Consider the following 16,980-nt stretch of genomic DNA (forward strand, 5'->3'; position numbering starts at 1 on the left):
GGAGATCAGTGGCAGAGTAGTTTAAAAATTTGTTTATATAAGAAAATGTAATAGCTCTCTGGAGACACCTTACTGTGGGATAAAAGTGATTTTATTCCAGAATTACAAATTCACTTTAGAAGTGCATTAGTTATTCTGGTACAAAAATGATTTAACCTCTGCCGGAACGCCTCTCCTGCAGAGCTTGTACTAACAAAAGGACCTTGACTGCCCACAGTCCATCTCTGCAGACGTATGCCCCAGCAGAAACCGTAGGGAATAAAACCACAAATGGAGGTTTCATGAAGTCACCTGAAACAAGTATTTTTACTTTTAAACAAAGGAGCAGCTTTTCCCATTCTTGTTTAAATGTACGACAAGTTACTATTCAGGAGGGAGGAAGCGGGGAGAAAGGCAGAGCCATTTGTACCGGATCTGTGGAGCTGCACTGTTCTTCCAATGACTCAACCTACACAAGCAGGACTTGTAGTCTGCAAAATGGGCGCTGAAGTACGAGGAATTCCCACAAAAACTTTTTAAGCATCTTTAGCTTCATTAAATAGCTTCTACTATACTCAAACTGGGACCACTTTTTACTATTATTATTTTAGTGAAATAAGGCATAGGCTGCAGAAATTACAAGAAAAATCAAGGCTAAAATTAACATAATGATTAAGCACTTCACCTAGCCTATGGGTCAGACATTAAATATTCTTTTGCACTGGCACATTTTTAGATTCTTGGCAGTCTCTTACTTCAAAAGGAAAAGTTCAAAGTGGCAGAGGGGAAAAAAAAAAAATCCAGTATTTTAAGACAGATACACTGAGCTTGTGATGTGAGTGTGGCACCACAGGAGCATGTCCCGTGACCCAGAGAACATGCCCAGGTTTAGTTTGAGCAGACCCCGAATACCACAGCTGGTTTGGGAACAGAGTGCCCAGAATTACAAAAGCTTTCCGGTGCATTCCTCTCTCAAATTTGGCACAGACAATCTTTTCCCCACATTTCACAGGTACCAAAATTAATTTGCTGCTCTCTGAAAGCTAGCCTAGTTTTGTGAACCACCGAAGTACATCTTATTTCAGACGGTTCACCTGCACTTTGGCAGAGCCAACAGTAAACCAACAAAGTCAAGAATTTAGGGCCAGGACAACATCCTGGCCCCAGTTCTCAGGATTTTAGGTTGCCAAAGTAATCCTTATACCACAAAATCCATTACAAACAGCTCACATCAGCCTGCTCCAGCAGCAGCTTTCTTAAGGGTTAGAACACCCTCAAAGGCCTTTAGCTGGTCCCTTGCCGTGCCATTCCACAGGCTCAGCTGTCCCTAGGCACACAGCGTATTCCCCAGTTCACAGGTGGAGGTCTGCAGTACCAGGGCACACAGGCAACACGTCCTGCCCTTCAAAGGAGACTGTTTGCTCTTCTAAAGCTTCCTCTGACTCTGAGCCCAAGCCAGCTGGACGGCAGTTGAAAGACTTACTCCTTCAGCAGCAAGTATCTGGAGACTCCAGCCCAAAACAAATAGAAACATTTAAAATTAAAATAGAAAAAGAAAAGGCGATAAAAGGAATAAATTGTTCCCCACTGGCCTAAAGAAGAGAACTCTATTCCTCCTTATTACTCCATATCTTCCTTGAACTGGCTTCCCAGGCAACTACTGCGAAGAATTTTTCTGGATCAGGTCAGCCCACAGGTCCATGCCCAGACTGGCTGTGCCAGCTCGCAGGAGTCCACGCCTGACAGCTGCAGAGGAACCCTAAGACAGACCACACAATAACTATAAAACAACGTGGCCACAGGAGGAATTTCTTCCTCATTTCAGACACCTCTTTGCTGAGCCATCTCATAACTCTGATCAGGAACGCCTGACAACATTGTCCTTTCCCCCTTTATAAGAAAGTCACCGTGGTCTTCAACAGACACTTTGGAGATCAATCAGAACTCATCAAAACCTCTCAATCTGCCCAAATTTGACAGTAAGACAAAGTTAACAGACTATCTAACTCCACCTACAAACCAGTGTGAAAAAGCAGTTTTAAGGCCAGCCTTAGCTTTAAGGCCAGTGCTGCTACCCACTCACCCATGATCAGCAGTAGAATCCATGAGATTTCAGGTACTCTCAGCTCATCCTTAGTGTCACCACAATTCCCTGAAGGATGGTGGGGAAATTAGCTAATCCCCCCTTTGCTCTTTCCCCATGTTTACTTGCACTGTAAGTACCTAGGCACCCAGCGTCCCCTTCTCCAGGAATTCACTGTCACACTGTATGCACAATAATAATATGGTTTTGACCACCCAGTGACCCATTTCAGAGGATCTAATGAAAAATGTAACCACAGCTGAATGAACTGTACTGCTGGGTTGCTTTGATTCTTTTCCCTCAGCCCTTTACAAGAACCACCTCATTTCCTGTTTAATATATTCAATGCCACAATTAAGAAGAGATGAAGTTGAGGCAACACCTCCTGTCCCCCCTTCTTTTCTCTCTCACCCCCTCCCCAGAAGAACCTGACCCATTCCCTTTGTGTGTTACTGCTGTATACCAGGAGTCACCTGCCTGTGCCAAAGTAACTTTTAAACTCCAAATCCATAGCAAAGGAGGGAAAAATACAGCCTTATCTCAAATACCAAGAGCCAATTCCTTTCAACCACAGCATCCACAAACAGCAAACTCTGGGATCCGCTTGCATTCCTGCTGGCCAGCTCATTGTCTTCAGAGCTGCAGAGACCTAATGCTTGGCCGTGAGCTTCTAACCCCCTCAGGAAGAGGCATTTGGACATGGTGTGCTAGACACTGGTGGTGGTTCGGTACAGCAGTGGAAGAAGTCTCCCCTCTCTATCCCCTGCCCTTCACCCCTCCCTTAAAGACTTGAATGCATGACTGTTTGGTCATCTTTCAACAGGCACAATTGGATTTCTTTTGGCAAAACCTCCAGAGTTCTGCAGGACTGTCACCCCTCCAGCACTGGCAGAGGAGACATCACACCTCTGCCTTCAGTCTGCCTCTGCCAGGAAAAGCAACTGGGAGCAGAGGACCAGCACAGAACACGACTGCCCAATGAGACATGGAGAACACATTCCAGCTAGCTTTTTTTAAAATCAAAACTATAATGATATTATAGCACCACTATAGCCACAGCAGCAGTAGCCTGAGCACCCAAGAGTGCCTTGTGGGCACTAACAAAGAAAGTCTGTCACATTAATGTCTTAGCCCACTACTTCAGGAGCAAGCCAGATTAAACCTTCAGCCTTGGGAGTCACTGTAGGTCCAGTTTCCAGCTACAAAACCTTTGCAGCTTGAGGGGGATGTTGTTAGGGGTTTCCCCCCCTGCCAAACAGAAACAAGTGAAGGAACACATCCAGATTTTGCTCCTACAATGACACAGACTCCTGTATCTCTGGAAATGAGAGCAGGATGATGCTTGAGTTCTCGCCCTGTAACATAAAACATCTAGAAAAACAGACGAGCGATTTTGGAATAACTTGGAAATGGGATATGGAAAACTATCCACCCAGTTATTTTTCAAATTTTGTGGCTTTCTTTCACAGTCTTAAGTTCACACTGAGTTAAGAGCTCAGAGAATAGAGCTTTTCAGAAAACTGAAGCTGTAATCCTTCACCCACTTACATACCATCTGGAGTAGGATAGGAATGAATGGGACAGGACAAGATGCAGGGCTGTCCAGGCATGTGTAAACCCTTAAAATTAAATTCACTGAGCTCATCTATAGGGAAGGTGTCGTGTAACGTGTTGTAGAGCCAGAACATTTCAATGACACAGCTGTATCACGTTCACGGCTTGGGCACCCCTTCATGGCATGACTTCTTACCTCCCCAAAGTTACCACATCACCTCTGCTACATGCAGAGAGGTACTTGAAGAGGTCAGCTAATAAAATGTGGTTTCCTAAGGGCCCATCCTCTTAACCAATGTATTTGGTGCCTTAACAAGTGTGAGGACCACCTAAAGCCTTTCCTTTTCCACCACAGCCTTTCCCTGCAGCAAGGAGATGTGCAGACACTCACTATTTCTCCTTTACTTTTTCCCCACAGGTTTTATGTACTTATTTTGAGTGTCCCAGCTCTCTTCTGGATAGAACTGAAAATTGAGAAACCATCTCAAAGGTAATTATTAGGGGAATTCCCTTGCAACAGCCATGAGGGAAAGAACTCCACAGCAGGGACGTGTAGCGTGGCACGTTATGCAGCTGATTTGCCTCTCGCAGAGGACAGCGGAAATCAGGGCAGATATCCCAGGTAAGAGAGATCAGAGGCATGCCCATAACTCATTTCTGGCAAACGCTTTCCTTATCTCACATTCCTACATTGCTCCTTACCAGATTACCAACCTCAAATGCTAACAAAAATCAATGCATACGATGAACAGCAAGAGATTACAGAGAGAAGCAAAGCAGAAAGATTGTTAACCTACCAGATCTGTCCAACATTGACCAACGAGAGGTAGAGAACCCACAGGACAGCCATGAGGACCATGTTTGCACATCCAGTTACCAATACAAAGGCTGAAGTTGCCAGGCCAAACAGGGAGAGGTAGTCCAAGTTGCTGTCCATGTCTGACCAGTCCAGAAACCAGACGATTGTTGGTGCATAGCTCAAAGCATCCAGGTTTATCTTCCCTTTGAAATACTTTTTGACATTCTGTAGGTACAGTTTACAAGGGAGCAGTCCCTTCTCTCCTATTAGCTGCTTGTTTTGATGGTATGCCACCAGGAAAGCCACAACTAGAGGAAAACAAGGAGAGGAAAAAGAAACAGTATTAGAAATCATCCAGGCTGAAGAACATATTTTGAGTCCAGAGCTACAGAAGTATATTCATGCCTTGGGAAGGCATTTATTCACACGTCCTCAACCCCATTAAAATACAACACAGTCATTTCTATTAACCATGATGCTGAAGGCAGAGGAATTCTATAAATACTGTCTCTGCCTTCACACCAGGAAATGGCACAGAGACTGTTTTCAGATAATTTTCTCCTCAACAGCTGTAAGGGACACGCCACTTGCTTCAGGCAAACTCAGTGATGCACTTCTGGGAAAAGTTCCCTGTAACTGAGCGACCTGACCCAATGTAGAAATAGGAGGCTCAGCCCAGCTCTGTTAGACTCTGCATGACCCTAGGTTAGTCACATACGCCATTCATCTCCTAATGCAGATGAGGAAAACGGCTTAATCACACTGCAGAGTACAACTGAAAGTAACATATTAATTTTAAGACTTCCAGACAGAATTTCCTTTCTACAAAAGCATTTGGAGACACCAAGAAACCCTCAGTTCACGCACAGATACTGGGGAGCACAGTTGAAGCAGCCAGAAGAACACACACAACTCCCTTCAGCTTTGCAGCAGCAAAACACAGCTGCACTTCCCGACACCTCCTATTTCAGTTTCACAAAACACTTTGCAGTATCAATAGACAACAACTCCTGCATGCATTTTGGTGGTGGTGATTTACAATGTCTGCTGCTCCCAATACAAATAACCCAGGACAGACTGATAGCAGATTGTGCCTGCAAGGTTATGCTTTGACTTTAGAGGACAACATATCTCCATTTTTACATAACATTATCTGTGTATTTATCAAGTACTGGAATTTTTTCCCTTATATTGAAAATACTTAATATTTAAAAATATTGTTAATGACACAGCTTAAACTCATACACACCATTAAAGAGGTGTTCAAAGGACACCTTAATTCTTTTGGCAGCATAATGGTTAATGGTTATCTATCGCAACTGCAAGAGACAGTAGTTATGCTATGGGTTGACCTTCTGGATCCTCTCACATCCTGGTAGGTTGGAAATACAAGTCTTAATATTTTCCTTTCCTCTAAATTGCTACTTTTTACATGTGACTACAGCTCTCTCATTTATAGTGTCTATGCCCTTGCACTGGACAATCTTAGAACAGCCAGATCCTTTTTTTAACAGCACATAAGCAATTTAATTACAGTTTATAGACCTAGAATTTGATGTTCTACAGAGAAAGTTGGTCGGCTTCTAGGGATTATCTCATATTTTAGGAATCTCCTCCAGTTACCAATTTGCAGTTCGTAACTGCAGTAATCTCCATTTCTCAGAAAAAAAAAAAAAAGAAGGCCAACATTTCCTGATTAGGCTCCATACATTTTGCTCCCAGCAGCTAACTTACCCATCCTTCAAACTTTATCCAAACAGCAGCCACGTCACACGCAGCAATACCAGAGGTCTTGCAAAAGGCCGATTTGTTTCCCCCCAATCCTCCTTAGTTAATGATCAAATCTGTTTCCTTCCTTATCTGAATACTGTCATTCTGCAAACAAGAATTCTGGTGTTCATCTGATTGGTGTCTCTCCCTGGGAACACTGGTGGAAAGTCTTTGTGAAACTATACCCAGAGTTCTGGCCTGGATTCCCATTTCTTTGAAGTTCGACTGGCAACCAAAAGTCTGCAGCCCCAGGGAATAAAAATAAATGTCCCATTCCCCCCAGACACACACAAAGGCGTCCAGTGGATTTCAGTTAATCCACTTAACACGTACTCCGTCTCTTTGCACACGGCATGTATTTTGTTCTCATTTGAAAAACCACTAAAGCTCACAATCCAACCCATATCTGAGGTCACCAGGAGGGTTCCCATTGATTTCAACAGATCCTGAATCACAGCACTAACACAATAAAATTGGGGGTTCAATTGGTTACATCTCTTTCCATCCATCTTTTATGCACAGCAAAGGATTTTTACAAACTAATAAAAGACATGCAGAATATTTTACTCAATTATGGACAAGGAGGGACAAGAGAAAAAAAACAGATTGCAACACTAAAGAATCAGCTTTGGACCACAAATTAAGTGTTTTATATTTTAGAGTATTCACATTTTTCTACCAACACTCTGTTAGGCACAACTGTGTAATCAGAAAGCCTGACACATGAAACAGGCAGAAATATAATGCTTCTGAGCCTCAGACAACTTAATATCTTCATTTTTGGTTTAAAAAAAAAAAAAAAAGGACCAACTCTGCCTTAGAACTCCATAGCTTGATTTCCCTTGATTAGCACTGCAATTTGCTGCACAGTTTTCCAAAAGCGCTAATCAAATTCACCTCTAAATGCTACAGAAATTGCTGCCTCAACCCATAACTGCTAAGCAGGTTTTTTTTCTAAAAAAATCTAAATTAGACCCCTGCACAGTATGCAAGATAAACAAGGAAAGGGTAAATTAGGAAAAACAAACTATAGCAATTGCAGAAAAGTACACATTGTATGTACAAAATACTGTACAGCCTTTTTAAGTCTGAAAGCAGCAAAGACTGCATTATAGGTTGGCATGAACTGCACATCTAAAGACTGCCCAGCTTGGGCTCCAAAGTGGTTTTCTCCCAGAGCATCAATTTCTCACGAGACGCTGCACCACTGATATTTCACACTTTACCATTTCACAACTAAATCCCATTGGCAACAGCCCTAATTTGACGAAGAACTCATCTAACCCAAACCAAATCCTGACCGTTCCAACTATGTTTCGATCCATCGCCCTCCCAAGCCATCGGGGCCCACATCTGGCAAGCACCGTTTATTGCTCACACGTGTGCAGCATTTCCTAGATGCGCTGCTCCATCCTGAATCCAGCTCCCTCTCCTGGACACTCCCCAAGCTGAGCCGCTGTCTCATGCTGTGCTCCCTCTCCACTCATCTCCAGCATCTTTTGGAGCACCTAAGAAGGGCACATCTCTTAGGCACACTTGCTTCCCAAACCCCACCACCAAATCGTCCAGACTTACTCTCCCAAGGCACCAGCTAAGCCTTCAAAAGGCTTCACCCTGTAGGCAGTGGTTCCCATGTTACCAGGCACATGCAATAGTTGAAACTTAAGACAGATTCTGCAAAGGATTTCAGCAACACAGGAGATACGCAGATCCAGGCGAAAAAAAGGAAGTTATCTATCGGCTTGTCATTGCTTCCTCTCCCTGAACCCCTCTCAAGAACTGTATCCCTAAATTGACTAACACAGACCCTGCTCCCTTCTCCAGGAACTTTCCCTTTGATCCTGGCTTAGTCGGGGGGGGGGGGAAGTCCCTTTTGCCCCCAAAGCCTGTGCTTTTCTTCCTCTTCCTTGAGCCCTATTCTGAAACCTCTCTCCCTTTGGCCTTGTATTTGGGGATTTTCCACTCTCCATCCTCCCACTCCCTCCAGGTAAACATGGTCAAACAAGTTTGCTTCCACCTTGGGCACTGGCTAGCATGCTCACTGTACTGCCAGGGCACAGGGCAAGGTTAATCGCTTCTCTCATTTGTCCTGCAGCTTCTTCCTGGCAAGAGAGTGGCAGAGCAGTTCTGTTACATGAACTGAAATTCACTGGTTAGTAAGTCAGCTGATGCTGGAGGGACTCACGCAGCATGCTGGGTTCAACCACACCATGGGGTCCAAGGCACTAAGTCTGTTTGAGCAAGGGCACCGTGTCCACCTCAGCCTCTCCAGGTGCTCTGTGAAGCTGTGCTCCTGGGTGTCTGCAAGGTTCATGCCAGCCCAGGGATGTTCCCATCTCTGGCAGCAAAGAGAAGGGTCTTACCCAAAGGGATGCTGAAATGGTGAAGGAGAGTCTGAGCAGGCATTTGACAGACGCTGAGCACCGCCATGCAAACGCGCGGCGTCTCAGTCACCAACAAAGCTGCAAGACTCTGCATCTTGCTCTGGAGAAGCCACTCTCCTCCTGAGCATACCTGACTTCTGGATTTGCAAGCTTTGGGCAATGCATTCATCAGTGTCTCCTGTTGGTTCAGAGTTTAATTTTTCCTGCAAGAACAGCACAAAGACTTGCATTCCTACGCACCAGGCAGCTTGCCTCCACCAGCGCCTGAACTACCTCCAGCTCCAGCATTTACTGCACCAGGAGTCCACGGTGGATTCCCCCAGGATGGAACAAGCTAATGCAGGGCCTAATCCTGACTCACCCACCCCTTCCAGCCTGTTTAGCAGGCCAAACCCCTCAGAATGACTCTCACTTTCCAGTAACATCTTACAAAACGTGAGCATAACCGAGAAGGGCACTTTTTCAGGGTTCAGGATGCATTTTGCTGACCAGGATGCAGAAGCCAATGTTTTCCCATAGTTATCCTTTCCAGCATCACAGACGGAAACTATGTGAGACCATTGCTGGGCTCCTAATTCAGGGACATCCCCTACAGACTCCCAGCACAGCTCTGCACACCTCCAAGTCTCCAAACCCAGCGTAAAACCCCATCACCCTGCCCATCACTCCTGTGGCTGCTCACTGCCTGGAGTTTTTACCAATACTCCTAGATTTGGGTATCTTCAGTCCACGCCAGTCTCCTCTCTTTCCATCTGAAGCACTTTGCCATTCTTCAGACTATTCGCTCCTTTGCGGATTGAAAAAAAAAAAAACCTCAGCCTCAGCGACTCCCATGCTCCCTCCCACTCAGGAGGCAGACAGAGCCTTTGACAGCTCACATGGGAGCACGCTCCTCTACCTGCTGTGAGCTGATCTTTACATAAGTAATACATGTAAATTGTCATCAACTGCTAATAGACCTTCCCTACTTATCCTCACCTCACAAGGTGCTTTACCGTACTTTTCCATTAACTCCCCCCTCCACCTTCTCCTTCCCCTCCCAGCCTCCTCTCTCCCCTCAAACTGAACGCGTTCCTTGTTCAAACCCACGTGCTACCAATAAACACAACCCAAGCATGCAACACAAGAGTCACCCATCTGAAATGATTTGGTCTATCCATATTGCCCTGTCACCTCAGTTCCTTTCCTCCAGTCCAGGCTCAGCCTGTCATGGTAGGAGAATGAGAGAATCCCATTCTTCATGCTCTGTAAAGATTTAAAGATGTGAAATCCAAACCTTTCCGGTCATATGGCTTTCTCTCTCCCCCCATTAAAAGAAGTCTTAACTTTTACTTAAAGCCCAAACCACAAGAAGAAATGAACCAAGAGCACAGAGCTTTGCATGAAAACCAAACTACACTTTGCACACACACAAAAAATCTGCCTGGAGCCATATATCAAGTGCACCTTTGACCCAACAAGGCATTCAAAAAAGGCCCTGTGCTGGATTCTGGCAAGCTGAGGTTGTACTACTGAAAAGAAGAAGGGGGAGAATATGCATGGTCTTTTCATTATTATCAGAGAAAGTAATCAAATAAGTTTTCAATTGATAAATTCCCCTGCAAAGTTTTGCAACACAGAAGCAACAACACCATAGTACCGAGCAAAGAGCCAGAGTGAAACCAAGCACGCCCTTTTCATCCTGCAACCCTACAGCCACAAACAAACACACAACAAAGTAGTCTGTACTTAACACTTTTTTGTTTTATTGCCATTTGCAGCAAAGCTAAAGACTTTGGGGTGGTTGCTTTGGAGGCTTTTTAAGTGCTTATCTCCCCATTGCCTCTTTGTTTGAAATAAAGTGAAAGCAAATAGAAAAGGCTGGGCTGTGGCACTGCTAAAAAGACTCCCCATAGGTCCCAGATTGTTCAAAACCACACCAGGGACAGTCCAGCCTGCAGCTGGAGAATGCCCTGAGAAGATCCCTCTGCTCCGGACCAGCTCTGCGCACACAGCAAACTGGGAGACAGATTCTCTCCTTCTCAGTTCTTACCATTTCCCTTAAACTGTCACTGCTTGCTATTAATTTACCTTCCCACGGTGAAAATGCTTTGTTCAGGACCAAATGTGCTTGTCTCACTTACACAGCTCTTTCGTGCAGAGTTAAATGGAGGACACGTAGCTTGCTAGAGGGACACAGTGCTAACATACTGCCTTTGCTATCCAGACTTGCTAACAAGCACTGTGCTGAAATAAAACCTTTCAGAGGAGAAAAAGTGTCCGTAGATGTACTATAATCCTGGTCAGGCAAGCTGAAAGCTACTGGGAGCCTTTTAATATAACTGAGGGAAGAGAAGGGGGAAAGCAGAGGAGATTGTGGAGAGAGGAGGAAGGACACTGGGGAGAGCTGGGAACCTACAGGAAGCCAAACCCCCTTGAGAAGGCTTTAGATTTCAGAATTAGGAAGAAATAGCATGAACCTCCCATAGCTCTAGCTCTGGGGAAAGAAAATACTACTATTAAACAATATGTAAGGAAAAGGAAGATAAACTGGATTTAAATAATCGCTTTTATTTCAAAGCACTCTACAGAGCCTGGCTCTGTAAATTGGAAAGGGTGGTATCTAATTACTTAAACATCTACATCTGGAATCTGATGATAGTAATCATCCAAAAAGGGCACTTAATGATTTAGAAGGAGGGTGAAGGGAACCAATAATGCATATTTGTTGTCGAGAGCTTTGGGACCAGCTATTTACCTGTAACAGGACTTCCAGCAAGATCTCAAAGGCTTTCTGTATTTACAAAATGTCAATTCCTGCCATAAAGAACAATCACACAGTGCAAGACCAGGACAGAAAACCTTCAAATCTCAAAATGGCATTTCTCGAAGCCTCCCTGTCCCATGAATTACCATATTAGCAATTGCAATTAGCAAGTGATGAACAGGATGCAATGGTGGAAGTCTGAGAGACAAGTCTCTTTGGCCCACCAGTACTATACAAAGATGCCTCTACAGAAAGAAAGAGAGGGGTCTGGGGAGCAGAGCACAGGGTAAGACTGACACAATTGTTCTGTTCCTCACTGTTCAGGGCTGGATTCTGTGTTACTTCACATTCTCCACTGGAAAGGTTTTACAACTTGGTGTGCACCCACTCACTTAGTGGAGAAAGAGGTCCCAGATCTGAAAATGTCTCTGAGGGCTTTCAGTTAAAAGAATTTAGGTGTCACCTCATTTACAAGTGCACAGTGCTAGCTCCTATTAAAAACAGAATTGCAGAGACGGGCATTTCATTTACTTTAGTGCTTAGCTGGGAGGACCACACTGGCACAGCCCTGCTGCAAAGAGCAAGCCTCACTGAGCACTTCCAGCCTGGATCCATTTTCCCCTTCCTTCCCATTCCTGCAAGCAGCAGGTGGTTTTGGTCACCAGCCCCCACGAATCATCAGATCCTTTCCCACCTTCCCATCTCTAACCTGCCTCTCAGACAACAGCTGCTTTGCCAGGTACTTCCCAGGCTCTGGCTGTTTCTGGAAACTCCCTTCAAAAAAAAGGAGAGCTGTTATAACCAAAGGGGGTGGGGAGAAGGGAGCACATACAGAAGGACACTTCACACCTGGCTTGCTCTCCCTGTCCTCCTTCCACAAGAGGAGATCCAGAGGGAAATCATCTCCCCAGCTCACAGCAGGCAATAAAACAGCCTCTCAAGGGGTGGAGGGCAGGAAGGAGATGACAGCCCCCCCAATCATGCTTAGTGATTCTCACCTCAGCATCACTGTACACCCCAAATCATGTTTCTCTCCATCCCATCCAAAGGGTCCTTCCCTCTCCCATCCCTCCCTTTCCACCTAGGAGAACAAGCTTTCAGCTCACACACCTGCACTAATAGGCAGAAGCTACAGTCATCAAGGGGTGACCACTTTCCCTGATGCTTTTAGCACAAGGTCCCCCCCAAAGGATTTGTTGCTTAACACAGCAGGAATGAAAGGGTTACATTTAAAAGGGTGAAATGAAAGAAGGGGGAAAACATCCCACGACTGAGGAATGTCGAACTGTCACAACGGCATCAACCATTTCCTCAGCAAGTCTGAGATTCGGCGTGTGCAGAATCGCCGCGTCTGGGAAAAAAAATAATCTGTCAGAGTAAATGGTTCCATCTTCAGAAAAGGGCTTGGAAGAGGTGCTTGGTACAGAGGCTTTAAATTGTTTTCTGCTGTTTCTAAACCCAGGCTCTCAGAAGAGATCAAAAGGCAACCCACCTTCCCTTGAGAGCATCCCACCCCAACAGCCATGTCATGGTTTTGCAGCCTTTGACAGAGGAATCTGCCTGTTCACAATCTCTCCATTGCAGACACATCAATTAGTTTCCGCCCCACAAGTGCTTCAGTGTAGGCTGCACAGCATCTCCCCTGTGCTGGGATCAGAGCTGGAGCCCCAACACCGCTGCAAGTGACAGCCCGAGTCAGAATTTGACCCATCTCAAATCCACCCTAGGTTTTTTGCTTTGGGTCCGCTGGCTGTTACTCAATCAAAATAAACAGCAGAAATCACTGTTACCTGATAGCAATCAAGCTGAAATTGCATAATAAGCAGGTAAACTTTTCCTTTCTTGCACCTCCTCCATTACAAAGGATAGAACCATCCTCCTACTCTGTTCCTTTCAGCTCTGGTACCCAAATCCTTTCCTCCGAGGCCACCTCTCAAAGGTTTCCTCATTCTGGACTGCGGAAGGATTTTGGGGTCTCCTCCCTGCTTCTGCCACTCCCAGGCTTTCCCACTCCCCTTTCCTCTTTCAGAAAGTGCCAAATCCAGTTCTTCTCCCTATTTTCTGTCATCTTGCTTTCACTCACCAGCCTGCCACGTCCGCTTCATCCTCTAGCTTACAAATTCTCACTCTCCCTTTTTCCCTGCAGCCTGTAGGTTTCAATCATTTCCACGCAGTAACTCACCTGACCCTGCCTGGGATACTCACTCCTCACCTCTTAATGCTCTTGTTGATCCGAATCAGGTCTCCCACTCACCAGAAGGTCCCATATGTTTGACTCGCTCTTTGCCCTTCTCTGCCACATCGCCCCCTTACCAACTCCCACCACCACCCTACAGGACAGCATTTGGTCACCAACGTGGCACATTTATAACCCCAAATCCGCGATCAGAAATCAGTGGCCTCCACTGAACGCACAGTGGAGAACGCTAATCAGTTTTTCATAAGGAAACTGCAAACCGAGCTACGGGAAACTCAGCGGTCTGGATTTACACACGGGGGAATATCAGAATCGCTTTCATTTTGACTGAAAGAGTCATAACCCTGCATTTTACCAAAAGCTGAAACCAAACTAGAAACAGAGCACGTGTCAAAACCATACAAAACTACAACTTCTGCATGGTTTTGATGCAAAATAATCTAAGCAGGCTGGCAGCCTACAAATCCTAACGATTTTGTGGACAAATCTGGGGCAAGTTTAGAATTTGTAACATAGTGTGTTACATGTCAGTTTAGGTTTCACTGTGAATATTTTTTCAGTGGAGCACTAGTGGGCTCCGAGCACGGCTCTCAGCGTTCCTTGCCAAAGTGAGAGCCAAACAAGCACAGCCGAGGTTGGGAACAGATTTCACCATCAACCATTTTAAGGTCATATCAGGTCCCAACTAGTAGTTTTGGCACCCAAGGATGTCGTGTTTCTCCAGTGCTACATAAAATGCTAAAGACCCACTTCTGTGTAAGACAAGGAGTTTCTCTCTTGCAGTTAGTTCACAACATCTATCTCAAAGAAAAAGCACTACCAGCTCTGCCCTGTTCTGCTGACAGGTACCAGCCTCGTGGTGTGAGCAAACTCTCCTTCCAGCTCTACCAACACAGGAGCCCCAACATCACCCAACGTCATCCCAGCCGCCAACCGCACAGACCCCATCCCACCAGCAAAGCAAGAGTTGAAAACAAGAGGCTCTTTCCATTTCACAACTCAGTCACCTCCTCAAGCTTTGCGTACACAAACACGTACCCCCAACACCCAAAACTGAGCAGTACTTCGGTAAAAGGCAGGCAGGGCTCCTCAGTGCAATTGCTGCACCCCTGCCATGGCAGGATGGGGCCCGGACGCAGGAGCTGGGGCAAGGCACCCTGCAGCTCCCCGTCCCACAAACAGAAATTCACCACGGAGTACATAAGACAGTCGCGGGCCTTTGCTCCCACCACGGCAGGGCCTCGCACGGCAGCAGCACGGACCCCACGGGAGGGCGAGCATCCACCGTCGGGGCACCCGGGGGCTCACCCCCTCCCCGTGGCAGGGGTCCCGCCTGCCCCACCTGAGGCTTTGCAGCGGGGAAGGCCTTAAGGGACGGGGCAACCCCAGGACTTCGCGGGGTTCTGCGTGGCAACGAGCCCGGCCGCCCGCAGCAGCCCCGGGCTCCGCCGGGCCGGGCCCCCACCCACTCCCCGGGCAGTGGAAAGAGGCGCGGGGCAGCGCCCGGAGACTCACAGTAAAGCAGGGCTATTGATCGCAGCAGCACGATGCGGGTCAGCCAGAAGGTGCCCGGCAGCGGCAGCGGCCTGGCCCCGCTACCCGCCGGCCCCGCCGCAGCCCGCTCCGGGGCCTCGGGGGCGCCGTCGGCCGCCGCCGCCCGCCTCTGCCTCAGCGCCGCGCTGGGCGCCGCCATGTCGGAGCCCGCAGCGAGCATGCGTGCGGCCGGCCGGCCCGCCCCCCCGCCGCGCCGCGGGCTGCCGCCGCCGGGCCGGGCCAGGCCGGGCCATGAGGGCGACAGTCTTGCGGCTGCCGGGAGGCTGCCCCGGGGCGGCTTTATTACTACAGCGGGGGCGGGCGGGGGGGGTCTGTGGAAAAATGGCGTCCGTACGGCCCGACCTCAGGGACTGACCTGGGACAGCGAGAAAGTGCAAAGTTAAAAAAAAAAACAACTGCCAAAACAGCCCCCCAAACCTAAACGGAAGGCTTTGGCTCCAAAACCAGTCGTCCGCCTCCCGCCCAAGGAGGCCGGGGACCTCAGCGGCACCACAGCCCCCTCAGCTCGCCCTGCCTCCCCTGGGCTCCATCCCTGAGGAAAAACGTCAAGTGAAATTCCTCCGGCTTTCAGCATTTGCCGCTCCTGATGCTGCCGTGATTTCTACTTCATGCTGTCTACAGCCATCAAGCACTTGATTCCGTCTTGTGTTCATAAATACCGTTTTTTAGCAAAACCACTTTAATAAAGCGGCCTCAACAGTCATCGATGAGTTCAGACGTGCGTCCTGTATCCCACTTAAGTAAATACCGGCGTGCTAAACCATTCGATGGTCTCTGAGAAAGTATCTGTTATCAGGTGTAACATTATTCAATGCTTTTCAGGCTGTGAACCGGTCCCTTCTAAATGCCTCTTTTGTTTTTCCAGTTTCCCATCACTGCTGCTTGCATTGTTCTCCCTAGAAAAAAAACTACATAATGGTGCATTGTATAGGGAAAGAAAAATAAGCTATTTGTTAAAGGCCTCTGGTATACTGCAGTTGCGCTCTCCCTTTGGATTAGCCACGAGGTTTGGCCAGATAAACTTAAATAGATGTAAGCTAATGGTTTCCTTTGTGGGGTCTTTATGAAACTTTAACAGCGAATTCCACATTAAATGGAAATGTCTGTAAAACAAACTGAATAATTGAGGAAATTACCGAGGAAGAGCGGAGGGTTTAGGGTAAAGATTTAGCAAAAAAAAAAAAAAGGAATAATTGGAGTTGGGAAGGGAGCACTGAGCTGGGTTGATTTTTGTTGCCAAGGATCGCCCCGAGGTTGGGATGATGAGGAACGAACACCAAACGCGGCCGACCCGAGCTTGGGGTTCCTTGTGTGTCAGTAGCGCGTTTCAACAACACGAGCTGTGAAGTTTTAAGTCTATTAAATGGCAGAAAAATGTTGTTACTCTAGAGGACCGATCCAACTCTCATAAAAGGCAATGGAAGCCTTTCCTTTAGCTTTACTGGAGGATGGATCAAGCTATAAAGGAAAAAGTGCAATAAAATGGTAGATTAGAACATCGTGACCTCCTCTCTATTCTGAGTTCCGGCTGGTACGCAGCTTTGCACGGACCCATCATCGCTGTTGGGTTTTCCGCTTGCTTATCTGTTTACTGTCAGCTTTTATTTCCACGTCACGATTTTCCCCTTCACGTTCCCTCTTTTCAAAGTAAGGTATCAGAAAAGAAAACAATGTAAGAACCAAGCAAGCAACGCAAACAAGATATTTAAGAGCGAGGCTCTGCGCCTTAAAATCTCAAAGGGAAAGCGATTCATAAATGTCAGGCCGGCAGGCAGGCGCTGAGGCATCATTGATGCTGAGCTTCATTCAACAAAATGCGCGCCGCCACGTCCCCCCGCCCGACCCTATTTTGCTGTGTTCCAAACAGCTGCAAAAGTGACAGAGAAACAAGCATTTACTGTCACAGCACCCAGC

At 46.8% G+C, this 16,980-nt stretch overlaps 1 protein-coding gene across 2 annotated transcripts in view; it reads right to left on the reverse strand.

The window, feature by feature from the left end:
• The window catches only part of LMF1 (lipase maturation factor 1), a 204,362-nt gene extending 189,150 nt beyond the window's left edge, over positions 1–15,212 (reverse strand). Inside the window, exons 1-2 of one of the 2 annotated variants that reach the window (XM_054843489.1) lie at positions 15,028–15,212; positions 4,414–4,723 (exon numbers count right to left, since the gene is read on the reverse strand). In XM_054843489.1, the coding sequence (XP_054699464.1) occupies positions 4,414–4,723; positions 15,028–15,205 (488 nt within the window). In that variant the 5' untranslated portion in view covers positions 15,206–15,212. Of the gene's footprint in view, positions 1–4,413; positions 4,724–15,027 lie in introns of those variants that run through there. The other variant, XM_054843488.1, reaches the window with a different exon arrangement.
• Between the last annotated feature and the right edge of the window lie 1,768 nt (positions 15,213–16,980).

This window comes from Grus americana, chromosome 15 (genome assembly GCF_028858705.1).
Source record: "Grus americana isolate bGruAme1 chromosome 15, bGruAme1.mat, whole genome shotgun sequence".
In the NCBI taxonomy this organism is placed as follows: domain Eukaryota; kingdom Metazoa; phylum Chordata; class Aves; order Gruiformes; family Gruidae; genus Grus; species Grus americana.